General features: G+C 36.6%; 1 protein-coding gene across 1 annotated transcript in view; it reads left to right on the top strand.

The window, feature by feature from the left end:
* PCSK2 (proprotein convertase subtilisin/kexin type 2) overlaps positions 1-21,938 on the top strand; it is a 331,471-nt gene that overhangs the window by 39,622 nt on the left and 269,911 nt on the right. Inside the window, exon 2 of the mRNA XM_069075455.1 lies at positions 16,060-16,164. Coding sequence (XP_068931556.1) covers positions 16,060-16,164 — 105 coding nt within the window. The remainder of the gene's footprint in view (positions 1-16,059; positions 16,165-21,938) is intronic.

The raw sequence follows: 21,938 nt of genomic DNA on the forward strand, positions 1-21,938 counted from the left end.
CTCCCAAGGGCCCTGTGTTGGGCTGCTGTAGTACTTTTACCACTGCTTAACAGACATAATTATATTACTGGAGCCATCCAAATTAGGATAGGCTACCAGGCCCCGGACATGAAAATTTAAACAATTCAGCCTTAAAAGAATGACAGTTGGGGAAAGTAAAAATTTTAATAAAAATGGAAATTGTTACCAGTGGCTTTCATATTTCACTTCTTTAGGCTAGTTGTCTATGTAAATCATTGGTCAGATTAGAAAAGAAGGACCTAAAATTGAGGGCATAACAAAAGGTTTACTGGATTGGTTCATTGCTGTTAATTTGCAATGTGACCTTAAGTAAATCCTTTCATCTCTAAAATGGTTAAAAGTCCTCTATGGGCCCCTTCTGACTTTGAAATCTCATGATTACTGCAGTGACATGACTTTTTCCTGATTATTTAGGGGAAGGGGAAAAAGTCAGGGAAGCAGAAGAGTTATGGAGATTTTTTAATGTTTTGTATTAAATGTCAAAAATATGCTTTTTTTCTAATTGTAGGAAAGAGTCTAGAAATGAGAGAGACCTGAGAAATCACTCAAGGCCCTGAGGATAAGAAGGAGGTCTAAGGAAAGGAGTTTATTATTGATTGGGCCCAGAATTTGCCTGCCTGTCATCAGAGCCTTCTGAATTAATTGAACTAAGCAAGGACAGCAAATGAAAACCTAGTGGGAGGGTCAACAGGAGGCAGATGCCATTTTGAATAGTGAGATAAGCCAGTATGGAAAGGGATATCATTCTGGGAAGCACCATCTGAGAACCTGACTCAGAGAAAAGGATCATGGTATCTTAAACCAGACCACAGGATCTATAGAGTATGGAGAATGACTAGATTGCAAAGGCTTCCTGATAGAAGACCATTATGTATATTTGTAATTTATATTTATAATGTATGTATACACACATATGTCAAATATATACAGACTTCTTTATATCCATACATATACTGAGGCCTGAAATCTGACACATTCCATTTTTTTCTTTTGCTGCTGCCCATATAACTTAATGACCACATCTAACATTCATTCCCTCCTTCCTTTCTTTCACAAACTGCCTCTCAATCCACACAAACTGTCTAGGTTTGAATCACAAGGGGGAAAAGCATGTATATTCAGAAAGAAAAATCAGGATAAAATAATTAGAAGTGAATTTTTAAATAAAAGTTCCAAACTGCATGGGACCTAAGTGTTGGTACTTCGTTTTTAAATAAAGTTCCCACCCATACTTCTTATTGCATGATTCTCTACCACAAACACACTTTAGAGCATCTGACCCTGTCATAAGCCCCAAAGGGAATTGCCATTTCCTCTTTAGTTCCAGAATGCTCCAGTGTTAATCTGAAATTTGCTTCATAGGCTCTCTATCTACTACACCACCTAGCTGAATTATATTAGGAAAAATACCTGTAGCTTTGCCAAACCAGATCTGCTGCCTAGAGACTGAGAACTGCTACACACAGTATTCTGGCTGGATTCAGAATCAGAAGCATTGACTTCTGATTCTGGCTCTTCCATTTACTACCTATATCACCTGTTTCCTCACCTGTAAAAGGGATGGGATATAAAAGAGAGGGATGGACTAGACAACCTGTGAGGCCCCTTCTAGTTCTAAGTCTGTGGTCCTATGAATAAAGATAACCTATAATCTAAGGGCAGCTAGGTGGCACCAATGGATAGAGTGATAGGCCTGGAGTCAGGAAGACTCATCTTCCTGAGTTCAAATCTGGCCTTAGATACTTACTAGCTGCGTGACCCTGGGTGAGTCACTTAACCCTGTTCGCCTCCATTGCCTCATTTGTAAAGTGGGCTGGAGAAGGAAATGGCAAGCTTCTCCATTACCTTTGTGAAGAAAACCCCAAATGAGGCCATGAATCAGACTCCACTGAGTCTGATATATAACCTAGGCAGCAGAAACAAGGTAGAAAGCAGAGTTTCGATAAAAAAAGAAAGGAGGAGGCACTGAAAAAGGTCTATACCTACCCCCTATAAGCCTATGTAGATGATCTGGACTGAGAGAAAATCCAACATATGAAACTCAACAAACATCTCTTAAGGACCTTCTTAATACTATTCGTTAAGCACTAACCTAGTCTTTGTCCTCAAAGTATATATAATCCAGTAGCACACTAATAAAGTAGGTTCTGAGGCATACTGTTTTCAGTAAATGGGGGAAGGGAATAGATATTTATATTTTCTATAATGCCTACTATGTGCCAGGCACTGTGCTAAGGGTTTTTATAAATATTATCTTAATTGAACCTCACAACAACCTTGCCATTAGGTGCCATCATTCTATCCCACCCTGTACCCTCTCCAGAGTGAGGGAGGGGCCTGAAGAGTAAGAGGGACTGAAGACTTAAATCCGGGTCTTCCTGCCTATGAGGCCAGTTCTCTATCCACTTTCTGCATGCTACTTCTCATGGGAAAGGAGTCAGAAATGCATAATTCGGTCTCATTTGTATTATATTTTTGATACTGAAAAGTACATGAGTATTAAAAGAGAAAATTAGTGCATGTGAAAACACTTAGAGAAATGTAAAGGGAAATAAACAAATACAAGATATTATTATCTATCATTGCAGAAATCAGTTTCCCAGACAGTTAAGTATGCTATGCGTTCTGGGGGAACAGGAGCATTGTGCACCTTTAAGTCAGCCTCCCTTTACAAATATGCTTCCCCTGGAGTCTTTCTTACTTACCTGCTAAAGAATCAGCAAATTATATTTGATGCACATAGAGCAATCCTAACATCTATTATTCCATCCTTATTAGTAACGTCTCTATATGCACCCTGAATCTTCTGTGCAGTCACCTAACTGCTCTCTGTCTCTGTGCAGACATCAAATCATAGGTCTCTATCTATCTAGTTGTGAGCTAGTAATAGACTTATTCTTCTTGAAGCCTTCTGCTATATTGTAAGGTTCTGCTATATTGTAAGGATGGGAATCACATTATCAAAACTATGGGTGTTCCCTCAGTATCTAGCATAGCACTTTGTGTGCAGAAAATTTAATGCAAATATAAATGTTTGTTGAATGATTGGAATTACATATGCCTTATAAATAGTAGGTATTTCATAAATGTTTGTTGAATTTTATTGTGCTGAGAGAGTTAAAATTTTTGAAAAAAGACAGAGATAATAATAGAAACTTATAAAGTTTGGTGTTATAGGTATAAATCTGAATATGGATATGCAACTATATTAGGTTAGTATTGTTGAAATAAGATAAACTGCAGGTTTTTGTGGAAACAAATTGATATAATCATTCAATAAGCCTATTTTGTTTACAATGGGTCAGTTACTGATTACACCCTGGGAATACAAAGAAAGTCTCTATCCTTGAAGGAGCTCATTTTTTAATGGGAGAGATAACATGAATAATAAGCAATTTTTAGAGAGAAAGTGGCACTGGGAATGACTGGGGCCAGGAAAAACTTGCAGGGAAAAGTAGAATTTGAGGAGAGTCTTATAGGAAGGAATTGAAACTAAGATATATGAGTAGAGAGGGAGAGCATTCCAGGCACAGAGGACAGAACATGGGGATATGGGAGATTGAGTTTCATGTGCAAACAGTAGTGAGAAAGGGAAATGTCTATGGATTATAAAGTTCATGGAAGGGAATAAAGTACAAGAAGGCTGGAGAGGTGGGAAGGGCCAAGTTGTAAAGAATTTTAAATGCCAAAGAAAGAACATTATATTTGATCCTGGAGATAATAGGAAGCTACTGGTATTTATTGAGTAGACTCCAAGAGTGAAGAATGGATTGAAGTAGAAAGGGACCTGAGGAAGGAAGAATAATTAAAAGTCTATTGCAATAGTCCAAGTGAGAAACATCTGACCTAGGCTGATGGCTGTGTGAGTGAGAAGTAGAAGACATGTATTAGAGACTTGAGAAAATAGAAATGACAAGATTTGGCAAAGCATTCAGTCTGTGGAATGAGAAGTGGAGGACAGCAATGAGATTCTAAACTTCAAAGACTGGGAGGTTGGTGTTACTATCAGTGGTAAAAAAAAAAAAATTGGAAGAGGAGAGAGTTTAGGGGAAAATAAGTTCTATTTTGGACATGTCACCTATGCAACATAAATTTTAGATATACTAAAGATAATTGTTTATGCAGGACTATAACTCAGGAATAAGACTGGGACCAAATGTATTGATCTGAAAATCATCTACATAGTAATAGTCATTGAAACCATGGGAGCTGATGAACTTAGCATGATAGATAAAATGTTAGATTTAACAGTTATAACTTCTGAAACTATTTAGACTGAATTCCCACATAAAAAGAAATGGAAATTTCAAGAATATAAAAACATATTCTATTGATATGTTGACTAAAGAAACTACACCTAAAACAGAAAGATGCATACAGATTCAAAATGATAGTGGAATTAAATCTGCTGTTTTTATAGACTACAGAAAATTAGGATTTGTAGTCAGAATATAGCCATCTAATGACATAGCAACCACCTTTTAAAAGGAAAAGTTTATTGAATATTTTAAAATTTAAGAATAAAATTATGCTGGTGAATGATTTTAACAATAATAATAAAATATATATTAACAAAGAATTTAAAACATACAATTAAAATATTTTTAAATTATCTTAACAGATAAATGGAGAGAACTAAATAGAAGTAGTTTGGAAATCACTCTTTATTAAAGTACACATGAAACTTTTATAAATATTGACCATGCCCTATGAAATAAATAATTTATAAATAAATTCAGAAATATAAACGTTTCAAACACTACTTATACATGTCATAATGCAATAAAAATAACACTATGAGAAATGTGAGTGATACAGGTCTAGAAAGAGACCATAAAAATGAACTGCCAAATAATTGATTGGGTTCCCCCAAAAAAGAAAATCAGAGATAATATTGATATTGAGACAATATATCAAAGCAGTTAAAACATTTCTTAGAGACAATTTTATATGCCTGAATCCTTACACAAATGAGAAAAAAGAAGGCTGATATTTGCAATTTTCAAACTAGAAGAAATGCAACAAAATCTATTCAAAACAGTCATGAAATAAGAAAATATCAACAGTAGAGGAAAATTTAATAACACTGAAAGAAAAATGAATTTGTGGGTAAAACAAAGCTTTAAAGACCTTTAAAGTTAATAGATTGTTCATTAATTTAATCAAAATGAAGAAAAAGGAAACACATTTTAAAAACAAACAAAATGGAAGATTCTAACAAGTGGAAAAGAGATAAACATAATTATAAAGAGCTACTAATTATATTCAGTTTTATGACAAAAAAAATAACATTTTTTGAATATTGAATTGAATATTTCATTAAACAGGATCATATAGATTTACAAATGAATTTTGTGAAACAGTTAAAGGATAGTACATTGTTTTGTTATATAAAGTATTTTATTTTATTATATGTTTATATATTATGTAAAGTATTTTCAATGAAAAGGAAGACTACTAGTCTTCCCATGATACCAATTAGTTCTTTGATCCTCAAATAAGAAACAGAGAAGACAGAGAAACTTTTAGATCAATGTGATTAATAAATATTTACTTAAAGAAATAGTTAAAATATCAAGTAAAGTATATACTATGTTAGAAAATTGTATATTAGTATTTATTAGTAGCAAATATTAAACAGTATTTACTATTTGCTATATTAGTAAATATTATTTTACCAAGTAAAATACTAAGTACTAAAATGCTAAGTAAAATATTAAAATATGAATAGGACACAATAATATATACACATATATTTAAATTTTTAAGTAACCATCTTGTATTCATGCCAATAATGCAAGGAAGAATGACAAAATGTTAGGAAAAAATTAGAGTGATAAACCAAAAATTCTGTGATTGCATGATCATGTTAATAAGTAAATCCTCTCAAAAGATGTAGGAAAAACTATGGATAAAACATAGCATCCAGGCATGTTAAAAACCACTAACAGCAATGGAATAGAAGTTTAGCTAAATCAGAAATAGAATTTTATTCAGTGTTTAAATATTACATGTTTTCCTACTGAGAACAGTGTTTATATAAGGCTATCCACTCTCACCATTATTTCTGACATTTTTACAAAATAATAGCTTTAGAAATATTATTGCTATTATTTTAGAAAGGATAGCTAATAGTAATATTTCAAGAAAAATAAAGAATAAACACAGGGGGAAAAGAAGCTAAGTTACCTCTATTTGGAAATGATGCAATGGTTTGTTTAGAAAATTCAGTAGACAACCAAAAATAATAAAGATAGTAAAGTGTTAACAAAATAAGATATAGTATCAACGCACAAAAAATCATCAGTATTTCAAGGTACTCAAGGAAATCTGTGATTTCATATATGTGGATATTCCCTACAATGATGCAAATTACCACCATGTAGCAAAATATGTTGGTAGCACAGATGGTAATTTCTTTACTTTGGGGACTGAAGGCAAGGACTTCAGAAGAGACAGGCAGATTTGGAAAATGAAGGGTTGGTAAAGAAAATGGTTTCCAAATTAGCTCTCAGTGCTCAACTTGACTTCTTTAAATAGTTGTAGTTCATAGATTTTTATTCAAATTCAATTTGAAAAGTGATCCTTTACCACCCAAATGCTATTGTTGTTTAAGTTTGGACAGAGTGACCACAAAGGGTCCTTCCTTCTTTAAGATTCTGTTATTCTATAATTATTCTACCAAGATATACACAGAACCTTTATAAAAACAACTGTAAAATAATTTTCATTAAAACAGAGGAATAGCTTTATAATCTGTGAACTATTTAATGTATATAGTAGAATTAAATTTATAGTAAAGATGAAAAAATTACAAAAATAATCTATAGATTTAATGATATGCCATATAAGTAGAGAAATTCATTTGGAAGAATAAAATGTCAAGAATATCCAAGAAAGGGCAGCCAGGTGGCTCAGCAAGTAAGAGCACTGGCCCCAGTGTCGGGATGACCTGGGGATCGAATCTGGGCTCAGATACTTAGCACCACACCCAGAAATAACTGGCTGTGTAACCTTGAGCAAGTTACTTAACCCCAAATGCTTAAAAAAATATCCAAGAAACCACCAGTCATCAAAATATAGTATAAAGCAACAATTTACAAACTATCTGATGCTACATACTAGAGTGAAAGATATTTGATAATCATAATCTAAAACAAAATGTGTCAATTTTCAGATTAGTAAAAAAATAAACTTAAGATTACAAAATTCCATAGGTGAAGGGAGAATCACTATTCAATCTTTTAAAAACTATTGGGCTAATTGGAGAATAGTTTCATGACAATATTTCACACTATTCACTATAATAAATTCTTAATGACTTGACAATTCAAATATTCATAAAATGCATTGTGAAAAAATGGAATATGAAATTCTTAAACATCCATGACTGAGAAAGATTATATTATATAAAAATTAAAATATTTTGCATAAGAGAATATCTGCATGTATAGTAAGAAGGAATGATACATCTTTATAATAAATATTTCTGATAAAATTCATGCCCCAAAATATTTAAGGACTTGGATATAAATTTATAGAAGTGGGATCTGTTTCTCCAGGAGACAAATGGACAAAGGACATGAAAAGATAATTCTCAAAAGAAGAAACATAAATGATAAATAACCAAATATAAAAGTTTTCAAACTTCTGAATAAACAGAGAAATAAAAATGAACACTCTAAGATAGCAAGTTACATCCATAAAACAGGCAAAGATGATAAATGCTGACAAAATCCAATCCTGGCTTAGATGTAGAAAAAGAGACATTAATACACTGTTGGTAGTACTATGTTCAATGTTTTTTGGAGAGTAAAATTTGTATTATAAAAAATATTCAGGAAGGGGGGTGCAGCTAGGTGGCACAGTGAGTAAAGTACCGGCCCTGGAGTCAGGAGGATCTGAGTTCGGATCTGGCTTCAGACACTTAACACAAAAAAACTAGCCATGTAACCTTGGGCAAGTTACTTAACCCCAATTGCCTTCCAAAATGCAAATAATAATAATAATAAATAATAATAATATTCAGGGGACAGCTAGGTAGCACAATGAATAGAGCAATGGCCCTGGAGTAAGGAGAACCTGAGTTCAAATTTTACCTCAGATACTTACAAGCTATGTGACTTGGGCAAGTCACTTAACCCTGATTGCCTACAAATATATATATAAACCTTTCAACCCAATGGTCCCATAACAAAGGAACTGAGGCAAACAGAAGTTAAGTGACTTGACAGGGATCACAAAGTTAAAAGCATCTAAGACTAGATTTGAACTCAGGTCTTCCTGAGTCCAGGCCCATTTGTGTCACCTTGTTGCCAATAATATTCCTTGTAACACTTTTTTAAATATTTTATTTTTTCCTGATTACAGGTAAAGACAATTTTTAATATTCTTTTTTTTTAATTTGGAGTTCCAAACTGGAAAATAGTATGGCAGAAACTAGGCATAGACCAATGCCTTATACCATATACCAAGATAAAGTCAAAATGGGTACATGATTTAGACATAAAGGGTGAGACTATAAGCAAATTATGAAAGCAAGGAATAGTTTACCTGTCAGTTCTATGGAGAAGTGAAGAATTTATGACCAAACAAGAGATAGAGAATATTATGAAATGAGAAATGGATTGTTTTGATTACATTAAACTTCAAAGGTTTTACACAAAGCCAATGCAACTAAGATTAGAAGAAGAGCAGAAAGTTCAAAACAATTTTTATAGTCAGTGTCTCTGATAAAAGCTCATTTATAAAATATATAGAGAACTGAGTCAAGTTTATAAGAATACAAGCCATTCCCCAATTGAGAAATGGTCAAAGAAAATGAACAGGCAGTTTTCAGAGGAAGAAATTAAAGTTATCTATAGTCATATGAAAAAAATGCTCTAAATCACTATTGATTAGAGAAATGCAAATTAAAACAACTCTGAGGTACCACATCATACCCATCAGATAGGCTAATATAACAAAATGGGAAAGTGATAAATGTTGGAGATGTGGGAAAATCAGAATACTGATGCATTCTTGGTGGAGTTGTGAACTGATCCAACTGTTCTGGAGAGCAATTTGGAACTATGCTCCAAGGGCTATAAAACTGTGAATACCCTTTAACCCAGCAATATCACTTCTAGGGCTGTATCCCAAAGAGATCATAAAAATGGGAAAAGCCTCCATATATACAAAAATATTTATACCAGCCTTTTTGTAGTGACAAAGAATTGGAAATTGAGGGGATGCCCATCATCTGGGGAATGGCTGAACAAGTTGTGGCATATGAATGTAATGGGATAATATTGTCCATAAGAAATTATTAGCAGGTAGACTTCAGAAAAACCTAGAAAGACTTACATGGAGAACTTTGTGCACAGTAATAGCAACATTGTATGATGACCAACTTTGATAGACTTAACTCTTCTCAGATCCATGGATTCTGAATGCAGATTGAAACGTGTTAATTTCTCTTTTTTTGTTTATTTGTTTCTTCTTTCTCATGGTTTTTCCCTTTGGTTCTAATTCTTCTTTACCAAATGACTAATGTAGAAATATATTTAATATGATTCTATATGTATAGCCTATATCAGATTTCACACCATCTTGAGGAGGGAGAAGTAAAGGGATTGGGAGAAAATTTAGAACCCCAAAATCTTATAGATGTGAGTATTGAAAACTAAAAGCAAATAAATAATTTTTAAAAGATACAAATAATTTTTTTTGAGTTCTAAATTCTCTTCCCCCCTCCTATCCTTTCCCCATCCCTGAGATAGTATGCAACTTGAAGTAGGTTATACATGTGCAATCACAAGAAAACATATTTCCATATTAGTTATGTTGTGAAAGAAGACACAGACAAGAGAAAATCATACAAAAAATGTGAAAATAGTACACTTCAATTTGCATTCAAACTCTATCAGTTCTTTCTCTGGATTTGGATAGCATTTTTCATTATGAGTCCTTTGGAATTGTCTTGAATTGTATTGCTAGAATAGCTAAGTCATTCACAATTGATTATTGTACAATATTGTTATTACTATTTACAATGTGTTCTTGGTTCTGCTCACTTCACTTTGCATCAGTTCATGTGAGTCTTTCCAGGTTTTTTTCTGAAATCAGCCTGCTCGCCATTTCTTATAACATAATAATATTCCATTACAATGATGTACCACAACTTCTTAAGTCATTCTTCAATTGATTGGTATCCCCTCAATTTCCTTTTTTTGCCACCACAGAAAGAGCTCATATAAATATTTTTATACAAAGAGATCTTTTTGCATTTTTTTAACCTCTTTGGGATACAGATCTAATAGTGGTATTGCTGGATCAAAGAGTATGAACAGCTATTATCACTTTTTGATAGCAAAACCAAAATTGTGTCGCAAGGCTAAGGAATGATTGAACAAATTGTCATATTAATGTTGTAGAATATTATTGCACCTTGAGAAATAACGTTTGAAGAATTCAAAGAAATATAGAGATACTTTTTTGAAGTGATTCGGGGAAAAGAAAGCAGAACTCCCCCTCCCCAAAAAACCCCATACACAATTGCTAAAATAGGTAAGTAAAGACAATAATAGCAAAAAATAGCCCTAAAGACACTGAATTTTACAAGTATTCAAGGAAATAAACAGGAACATTTTGTTACTGTGTTTTTTATAATTCTTATTAATTTGTGTTATATTAAAAATAATAATCATAAAACAAAAAAAATCCTATTACTTTTCCAAAATGTGAGTTAGTGTCTTCTGTCAAAATCCTCTTGCTACTTAACTAGCCATCCCTAGCCAAGAGAACAGAACCATTCAAACTTTGGCCAAAAAAAATGCAATTAGAGATTATCTCCTTCTTACACCTCCCTCTAACATGGAAATGGTGGAAATTTTAGGAAAAGGAGAGGAGTCAAAGAATCATAGAACTGAAAGGAAACTTTGAGATCAGTCATGTTACATAAGGGGGAGCTGAGTTCCAGAAATGTGCAGTCCAAGATCCTACAGTACTCCAGTTGTTGAAGTGGGCTGAAAACCCAAGCCCCGCTGACTTTCAAATCAGTGCTCTGTCCACTGACAATGGATTAAACTTTTCATTAGTCTTGATACCTGCTTCCCGTTTTGCTTACTTTGGTGCCGTATGATCATACTGGCTATCTCTCGTTACCATAGCTGAACTAAATAGCTGTAAGACTCATGCCTAATTCTCAATCTATTAATGAGAGAATAATGGGGAGAGGGAGGAGACTAGGTGGGGTGAAAATGGTCAATCAATAATTACTTACTGAGTACCCACCATGTATTTGTATATGGTTTGTATTTATGTCCCTCCTACAATAAGTACTGAACTCACCAGAATCCATAGTTCATAGGTTAGGAACCACTAGAATAAATAAAATAATAACTAATATTTTATAGTGTTTTTAAGGTTTTCAAAGCACTTTATGTATATGTATTAGCTTATTTGATCTTTACAATGACCCTGTGAGATGGGTAATGCAACTATTATTATTCCCATTTTACAGAAGACTTTTATTAATTTATATGAGATCACATAAGTATCGGGGGGAGAATTTGAGCCCAGGTCTCCTAACTTCTAGTCCAGTAGACTATATAACACTGACTTCAAATTCTCTTTCCAGTTCTAAGATATTCGGATTGTAATGCAAAGTAGGAGGAAGTATATTTTTTAATTCAACGTCAACAGTCGGGAGACTTGAATTTGAATCCCACTTCTCTCACCTACTGTGTGTATAATATTAGGCAACTCATTCCATTTCCTTGGGCCTTTACCCTCATCTATAAAATGTAGGAGGTTGTCGTTCTTATTCTTCATCCTTCTTCTTGAAGAGGACCAATGATGTCACAAGACTGATGTCTTGACTTGTGTGCAAATTGGATTTAAGTGAGGCAGAACTGCACAGAAAAGCTGTCAGCCTCACTCTCTCCTCCAGTCATCAGAAGTCTAGTGGCAAGACAAAAGTCAAGGTGACTGGGGATGGCCCATGATGCAATAGATGACCTTGGCCTTTCTAAATGAAGGTCTTTCCCAAGCCTAATTTGTCTAGGGCAATGTCCATTCAATGATGAAAGGCTAGGTAAAAATTGAGATAGAAGATGACCTGATTTACCATCACAACAATACCAGTTTGGGAGGGGAAGACCCTCAAAGTGACCAGAACAAAACAATTGCTCTTTGCACTCATTCTATGCCATCAAAACATTTCAAAAATAATGTGGAGTGAAGGCCAAGGTTGGCCTCAGAGCCATGTGGCTCATCTTTCCCTCCAGGATTCCTCATTCCCACTAGCTCCATGTGTGCCTTGGGGCTCTCAGTTCCACTTTACCATAGGCTTTGGAGGAAGGGAGGCCCCCTGGAGACCACCCCAGTCCTCTCCTTTGCCCCCAGGGCTGTCTTTGGTCTTGTCACCTCCAGATCTAGTACTCTTCTAGGCTCTGGAGCAAGGGCACAGATTCCCCACAGGATGATGGGGGAGACACTGGGGTGGAATGGGGCTTTATAGCCTGAAAGCTCCACTCCTTTCACCCTCCAATGCTAAGTCAGCCTTTTTCAGGAAAATTTCACTCAGGATGACCCGCACTGGGAAGTTGGTCTGAATTGACAACCAGACAGCTTCCAGGGACCTGAAGGCTGGGTCTACTGTGTCACCTTCAGCCACTCCCTTGGAAAAGGAACCAATCTGGAGGTAGCCATCTGGGGTCCTACAATACCTGAGCATAGCCCCTTGGCCCTCCTGCAGGGTCATAGAGCCAATGAGCCATAGAGGATTGGGTTGGGGGCTATTATTGGCCATTCAATAACAGCCAAAGTGATTTGGGTCTAAAGTATTAGTCAAGTAATTCCATTTGAAAAACAATGGGCTGGTCCAGAGAATCACTGGATTCCTTTAAAACCATTATTTTTAAAGCCTGTTTTTTTCAGATCTATATTTCAAGAAATCATAAATGAAAACCATACAGGACAAACTGTCCCAGGTTTTAGAAAAAAATTGGTCCCTAAACCTCAAAAAGCTTGCAAACTACAAGCAACCAAAAATTACCTTTCTACAAACAGAACACCCATGTGTAAGGATATGGCACCCCAAGTAGAGAGAGGGACACCATGTAGCAAGGGACTATAGTTGTGCATTGCTGCAAGGGAGGCAAAAGAGACATCTCTAGCCTCATCTTCCCACACTCTTATCCAAGAAAGACTTGCATTCTTTCCAGGTGCTTTGTTTCAGAGCTAGTTCTGGGTGTCAGCAAGCCCTCAGTTCTTCCAAAGTGGCATGATCCAAGGAGTGATATGTTTGCCATTCTCCTGGCTTGTGTTCTGATCTATGATTAACCAATATGCCTTGTTGTCTTTTGCCATCACATAGTGCCTTTTAGTGCAGTCATCTGCCCCAACATGCTATAGCCATGGTTTTTCTTTCTCAGGCTCACTCTCCTAGCAATCTCTGATTTCCCTGCACCTGAGGTCAGATTCTCCTCTTTGGCACTGCCCATCTCTAGCACAATTCCACTATTTTTGTCCCAGACCAGCAAAAAAATTATATCTATTGTTCTACAAGGAATCTGAGTATCTGAGTTATACTTAAATATCACTGGCATCTAAGATCCTTCTAGCTCTAAGACATAGGATCCTATGACTTTAACATTCCTTAAAGGAATGATAGAGTTTAGATAACAACAAGAAAGCATTGTGGGTATTCCAGACTAATGGAGTTTATACCCAAGATAAATAAGAAGATCATAATGGAACTCCTAGCTTCCCTAGAAGAATTCAAACCAGATGTTAAAAGAAATTGCAGATATGATTTCTGAGCTACCATCAGTGATATTGAAAGATCATGGGGGAAAAAAGATCAACCACAATATTAAAGAAGGGTAAATGTTGTCACAATTTTAAAAAAGGAAGGGGAAATTGTAACCCAGTGAGCCTAATTTTGGTTCCTGGCAAAATTCTAACATGCTTCATTTTTTAAAAAGGTTAGTGAACATGTGAGAAAGGAAGCACTGATCTCAAAAAGTCAGCACGACTTCATCAAGAAAAGGTCTTGCCAAACTAACCTCATTTCCTTTGTTGACAAGATTACTAAGCTAGTAAATTAGGAGAATGCTGTGGATATAATTTATGTTGATTTTAGCAAAGCTTTTAATAAAATATCTCACATTATTCTTGTGGAGATAATGGAGATATATGGATTAAACAATAATACCAATAATTCCAATAAAATGAAATTAGAGTTGGTTGGATGGCTAGATTAAAAGTTGTTAATGGTTTAATGTCAACATGGCAGGATTCCCAAGTTATATCCCAGCAATGTTTTCTTTACTCTGTGGTGTTTAATGTTTTTGTCAATGACTTGGATAAAAGCATAGTTGGTGTGTTCATCAATCGTTCAAACAACCCAAAGTTGGGAGGGATAGCTAGCACAATGGATAGCTATTAGAGGCAAGCTTTATGCTGGTGCTCTCTTCAGGTTTTATATATATGTGGGATGAAATGTAGCACTCATAGGTCAATGAACAGTGAATAAAAGGAGGTTTACCTAGTGTTAACACAGCAAAGATGTGAAACAAGGATTCAGTGCACTTATATAGACACACACCCCCTTATGTGGAAACTTGTTTGATCAACACAGAAGGGATGGCAACTCTTATGATCTTCAGGCACGTCAGAAACATCCCAGTCCCATGTGGATGGGAGCTTTCATGCTCCTAGGTGACCAGGAAGCTATATTAATACAGCCAGAAAACACAAGGAAACTGCATCAGGGGAGGCACAGTTTGAACTTTGCCCTATACCCAAGCCAATCAAGCCCTAGATATGCCTCCTTTTCATAAACCATATTGTAGAGGGAAAAGGAAACTCTGGTAGATGTTGATCCTATCACAATTACTGCCAAAATGAAAAAGAATCTGGACAGTCTAGAGAATGGAACTGAATCTAATAAGATAAAATTGAAGAGCAATAAATGTAAAGTTTTGTAGTTGGGTATAAAAAGTCAACTTCCTGAGTATAAGATGGGAGAGTCATGTTTTGACAGCAGTTATTCTGAAAAGATAGAAGAAGATATAGGGGAGCGCAAGTTAATAGTGTAATGTGGCAACCAAAAAAGCTAGCATGATCATGGGCTATATTAAGAGAGACATAACTTCTAGGAATAGGAATATTAACATTAATAGTAGCTAGCATATGTAGTACCAAATATTATTTCATTTGAAGGTTACAAAACCCCACTGTAGACTGTCCTTGTGACACCATAAAGTATTACGTTCACTTCTAGGCACCATGGTTATTGGTTTAGGATATTGGTAAACTGGAGCACTCCAGAGAGCAATCAGGATGATAAAGGACCTCGAGTCTTTTACATGAGGGTTAGAGTCTCTTACATGTTTAAGCTAGAGAAAAGAAGACCTGAGGGAGGGGAGGACTTTATAACTATCTTCAGGTATTTGGAGTTCCATCATATAAAGTATTAGATTTTCCCTGTTTGGACCCAGAGGGTAGAAGCAAAATTTATGGGTGGAAGGTGCAAGGAGGCAAATTTAGATTGGATGATTAGAAAAACTTCATAAAAAATGAGAGCTGTCCAGAAGTGGAATGGGCTGTCCTAAGAGGTGGAGGGTTTCCTGTCCTGGGAGGACTTCATACAGAGACATATAATCACTTGTTCAATATATCAGAATGGGACTTCTTTTTGATTATGGGTTGGACTAGATGGCCAGAAAAAGTTTGTTTTTGACTCTCAGATTCTATGGTTCTGGAATTATGACAAGGAAAACAGTATGAGCAAATGCAGAGAGGTAGGATGGGTATATACATGGATTAGTACAGTAAAAGTGTAGAAGAGGTAGTGAGTACATTGGCCTTAGCCCAAGTTTAGGAGGACAAGAGGTAGATGTTCATTTAGCCAAGCAATTCAGAGACTGCTGCTTTAGTTTCCCCAGATCACCTATATCCATATCAAACTGGTTCCAAGAGCTTTTAATTTTGCTATCATTAGGTTTTTAAAAGAGGTTAATCATGCCCTTGTTTGTTCTTTCTCTCCAGCTCCCCTTCACAGGAGGCTTGTACCACTTTTACCACAATGGCCTTGCCAAGACTAAGAGAAGACGAAGTCTGCCCCATAAGCAGAAGTTGGAGACAGATCCCAGGGTAAGACTGTGTTTCATGCATCTATCTAGCCTTGTTTTGTATTAAATTGTGGCAGGAGAGTGGGTAAGGATGACTTGGGAAAGTGCCTCCAAAATATGGAGCATAGAAAGCCAGTCTAATGTAACAAATGGATACTGATCAACCCACATGATGCATTCATTCAAGTTTGTCTGAACACAAGCATTATAATAAAAGGGATACTGAAGCTGAAAAAAAGGAAACAAAATCCACTCTGTATGTAGGCTAAAGTTCCAATTGAATTTGTACTGTCCTCCCATTTTGTTCTTGAATATTAAATGCCACATGAGTAAGTTTGCCTAAATAGGTAGCTGAGACCTATGTCAAAATGTCTACAGCAGTTTTGTCCTATTTTTTACTTTAAAAAAATGCCATAGATAACAATTAACCTTATCCTATTCACCAAAAAGGATCAGGCTCTGAGATATCCAGCATTCATGCTGTAAGTTATAATATGTTTCACCCCACTCTAGAGAGAATAGTTGGGAACTGTCAAACTCTCTATGATTTTCAGAGAATAGGAGACCTTCTATTTTTCAGCCTGGCCTCTTTCTAGATGGCCACACTGTTTGCATTATTCTAAGGCAAGCATTGTTAACATTTTGGTTGTCATGGACTCTTTTGGCAATCTGCAAAGCCTATAGATCTCTTCTCAGAATGTTTTTAAATTAGTAGAATAAAATACATAGAATTACAAAAGAAACCAATTGTATGGAAACATAGTTATCAAAATACTTTTTTTTAAATGTTCACAGACCTCAGGATAAGAACCCCTGGGAAGGTGTGTATATACCTAATCAGAAGTATAAATATACCCAATCAGAAATGACTCTCAAGCCCCAACCTATTGCAAACCACATTTCCTCATATAATTTTGACACAACCAAATTTCTCTGTATCACAGAGAAACCTGTTTTACTTTTTGCATAATCCAGTAAAGGCAACAAACTGCATATAACAGTATATCTTTCACTGAGCTCTGCACTTTCAGTTTTTTTTTAAAGACCCTGAATTATTATATAGGCATGATCTAATTCCAGGAAAAACACAGTTGCATTGTTTTAGCCCTAGCATGGCTGTTACCAGGAGTAAAGGAAATACAGTTTCTGAATTCCATCCAAGACAGTGTCCTTCAAAGTCATTATTCACATTGGTGGATTGAGGAACTTGAGAGTCAAAGGAGGCTCTTGGTGCTGCCACTTTTCCATTCATGGTTTAGTTGTTGACAGGAACCTCAGATCTTCTCCATTAATTTAATCTTTAAAGTCATCCTCTCTTTCCTTCCACATGACCAAGAAGTATTTTATTTTCCTTCCAATCTCTTTCATTTGGTACCTGATATTGCCTGCTCTCCATTGAGTGAGGAGGGGTTCAAGAATTAGAATAGTAAAAATATTTAATTAAGTATAATTCAGCCACAATACACTTTTCATCTTTGGCAAGTTTAATAATTGTAGCAGGATCTCCTATGATGGTGCTAGTAGGGGAAAAACAAAGGCTAAAACTCTTCAGAGAACTTGAGCCCTAATGCTGCCATGGATATGCGGAATAGCTCTGTATTAAGAGACACAATCTAAACAAAATCCATGTGTTGAAGCACATTTTGTAGAGTAAAGGTTCTACTGACAAAGCCCTAACTGGAATTCTGGCACCTGGAGATAAACTGACAGATACCTTGAGACTGGTATGTAGTTCCGTGTGCCACTTATAACCGGAATCCTACCTCATGCTGGTCCCTGGGCCATGAGGAACACAGGCAATCGGCCCCTTCAGAAATGTCAATGCGGGAAGGTAGAACTGGGAGAAGAGTTTGGCACTCAATGACTAACTCAGGGAAGGGGTACTTCTCATTTCCTACCCTACCACTGATGCTGCTATTGCTCCACCTTCTGAATCAGATTGTCAGAGGCCATGCCTAAGAGAAGCTAAGCCACTATGTCCTGACCTCCCTGGAACCATGTGTTCACATCTTAGTCTGTTCTACCTCTTGCTCCATCCTCATGTGTATCTCTTCCACCCCCTTTATCTACCTCCTTTTCCACTGCTTACTCTGAGAACCATAACATGACCATTGCCTTTGTAAATGGCATCTCATTAAACTTCCCTATCATTCAACTCATCATCTCTTCAACTTTTCACACTAGAACACCTTCTGTGGCACCCACACCTCTATTTGTATTGTCATCCCTCATGGGAATGTCATCTCTTTGAGAGCAGAGATATCTTCCTTTTGCACTTGTATCCTCAGTCCTTCACACACAGCTTGACATGTACTAAAAACTCCAGAAATGTTTTTCTCCATTCAGTTCTTCATGTTTGTGCAGTTGGAGAAGGAAGTACATTTCCTGCAGACATTGGCTTTGTGAGTTTGCCCTCATCCCATACTGATTATTTTAACTAATTTCCACATTCTCTTTGAAAGGTTAAGCACCATGTTGTTCGTGAAGAAACTGAGGCTGGACTTATTGTCACTTATTGTGACTAGCTCAAAAGTAACAGGGAGGGCATATGTTAGAACTAGTTTCTTAGATTTCTGCCATACAACCTACTGAGTTCTTGTTATTGTGGATTCACCTTAATCATGTCTGACTATTTGTGACCCCATTTGGAGGGTTTTCTTGGCAAAGATACTGGAGTCGTTTACCATTTCCTTATCCAACTCTACAGATGGAGAAACTGAGGCAAACAGGGTTAAGTTACTTGCCCAGGATCACACAACTAGGAAGTGTCTGAGGCTGGATTTGAACTCAGGAAATTGGTCTTCCTGATTCCAAGCCCAGTGCTCTATCCACTACAACTCCTAGCTACCCTGAGTTCCTATTTTCTCTCTAAAATATAAGATAGAAATAACAAAGTGAATTGTGATTTCATTAATAAACAAGTATTTATTGAGTGTTTACTATGTGCCAGTCTACACTCTGGAGATTAAAAGAAAGATACATGGCATTTTCCCTGAAGAATCTTGCATTCTAATGAGATAACAACATACAAATAACTATGTACATACCATACATATAGATTAAGGGGGAGATAATCTCAGAGGCAGGCCACATGCCACATGCCACTAGCAGAAGATGGGAAATAAGCTGAGTCTTGAAGGAGGCTAAGAGGATGAGGTGAGTAAATGGCATTTTGGTCATGGAAGGCAGCCAGGGTAAAGCTACTAAGTCAGGAGATAGAATATGACAAGGAATGCCCAGGTAAGGAAGTTCCTATACCAGTGCAGGACAGAACCATCTCTGCAACATAGAATCTTAGAGTTGCCTAGAGTACTGAGGGGTTAAATTACTTTCCCAGGGTTACTTAGTCAATCTATGTCAGCGGTAGTACTTAAGCCCAGCCAGGTCTTTCTGGCTTCAAGGCCAGCTGTCTACTCATTCTACCAGACTGACTTTAATTTCCAAGTAAAGCACAAAATTAAAAAATATTATTGAGATACTGCCCTTCACACTACCAAGATTTCATCTGCCCTGAAAATTCAGTTCATCAATGAAAAATTTTTTGATTCAAGTCACCATTGCCCCACCCAAGGGAGTTTATAATTCCACAGTCAAACCATGTTTGATGGAAGGCTAGTTTTCTTTTATTCATGTCATCAAATGTGTTGGGGTTTGGGGGCAGAGACGGAGATAAAAGCATAGCAGCCCTTAGTATTGATTGTGAACAGCTAGCTTTGTTCTTGGGAATTTACATAGCAAAACTGATAGAAAAAGGATCATTCCTTGGATTTGAGAGCTTATCCTGGCCCCAGTTTTGAGCAGATAGTCAATGGTAAGTCTTTCCTGAAGGGCTGTTTTTTCATGTGGATGTTGTGACTGGGTTTAATTTGGGCTTTAATTAGGAGTGCAAATGAAACATGCTACCCAGGAGATCACCAACTGGCAGGCCACATGCAATGCACCGAAGCCAATGTTCATAGTCCCTCAAGAGGTCTTTCTGCTCTGGAAAGCAGTTTTATCTTTGTGTTTTTTTTTTTAATTCAAGTCAGAGCCAAGATGTCTGTTGTGCCAGATGATGCCAAGTCATCTTAAGGGATCTTTTGCTTGAGACTGGCATTGCCTGGCCCCTGGAACAGCTGTGTTCACGGTATGAGAGCAATGTTGACACCAGACATTCCAGCCAGGTCTTTGTCACAACCCAAGACTGGTTTGGGGGTCAGCTAGGTAGTATAGCTAGGTATCTAGATAGCATGCTGGGACTGAAATCAGGAAGACTCATCTTCCTGAGTTCAAATCTGGTCTCAGACACTTATTGACTGGATGGTGGTAAGCAAGTCATTTAATCCTGTTTGTCTCAGTTTCCTCATCTGTAAAATGAACTGAAGGAAATGGCAAAACCACACCATTATCTTTGCCAAGGAAACCCCCAAAATGGGGTCACTAAGAGTCAGACATGACTGAAATGACACAACAACAAGGCTGGTTTGGGGCAACCTTGTGGCCAGAGAGATGTGTATCCCCTAAGACTAAGGAGTCCAGGGCCGGAAGCACTAGGTCCACAGTATCTTGAAGTACTTAAGGGGTAAGTCAAAGGTTACAGTGCAGTGCCTATGGCAGAGGGGACTTCCATTCTCCTCTCCCAGAACAGTTTTATCCCCTTCCTTCCCTTCTGCCCTCCCTCACTCCCACCATGACCATTGTCCTCATATCCCCACAATAGATTGGGACAGTAGAGCACTGGCCTTGGAATTAGGAAGACCCAAGCTCAAATTCTACCTCACACATTAGCTAAGCAACACTGGATAATTCACTTTTCTTATCTATGTTTCAGTTTCCTCATCTATAGAATGAATGGGATGACCTCAAAGATCCCTTTCAGTTCTAAATATATGATCCTTTGATCTTATAATCCCCCCACAGGCCATTTGTTTCCTCTTTCCCTCTTCTTCATTTATAATGTATTTTCTGCGACTTCACAGAAATTAATTTCATCTTCCATTATATTATGAGAAAAGTTGCTATAGAGAGTACTCAAAAAATAAAAATTTGGAGGTGGCAATGAAGAGGGAAAGAGCAATTGGGAGAAGGCATTATTTGGATCAGAGAGAATTTCTGGGACCCTGTGCAGTAATAAACTGTGTATGCCTCATTCTAGTATTTATTTAAAAGGTACTGGCTAAAACATTGACTCTTAAAGTGCAGTATGTGTTCTGAAATTAAAGAAAATGAAAGCCTGATAAAATTAGTGGTGGACTAAGCTGAGGAAAGTGGTGAGGAAAGGCTATCAATCAGTCACTTTTTCCTTAAGGGATTTTTTATCATAACCAGCACTTATTTTTCTAAAAGCATAACTCTGGTGGAAGAAAAGAAAGTAGAAAAAATCATCAAGAGGTTTGAAAAATGAGAAATAATTTCTTTCCAGTTACTTTAGACTATAAGGAAGATGAGAGGGGAGAGTGTTTTATTAAGACTCATGTGGTTAACTATACAATGCAGAACAAATCAGAACTAAACTCCAAAGATGCAAGGCACCTTCACAATCATAGTACAGAACCCAAACTAAATGCTAATCTGTGCTCAGTCACTGCTGAAAGGAATTGGCTATGAATGTCATCTTATCTTGTTGAGATGTAATATGATGTCATAAACAGAGAACTGGATCTGGATTCAAAATACCTAGAGGTCGAATGGGGCATGTAAGATGGCATGGGAGGTGGGAAGGTCTTAGTAGCCATAGAAACAGTTATCAGAATCAGAAGCCCAGGGACCCAAGGCAGGCTAGTGGAGTTTTTGCACTGTCATGGAAGATGTCTTACG

Source organism: Petaurus breviceps, unplaced genomic scaffold (genome assembly GCF_028583685.1).
Source record: "Petaurus breviceps papuanus isolate PSGF00001 unplaced genomic scaffold, PetGlider_PUasm1.0 90919, whole genome shotgun sequence".
Lineage (NCBI taxonomy): Eukaryota > Metazoa > Chordata > Mammalia > Diprotodontia > Petauridae > Petaurus > Petaurus breviceps.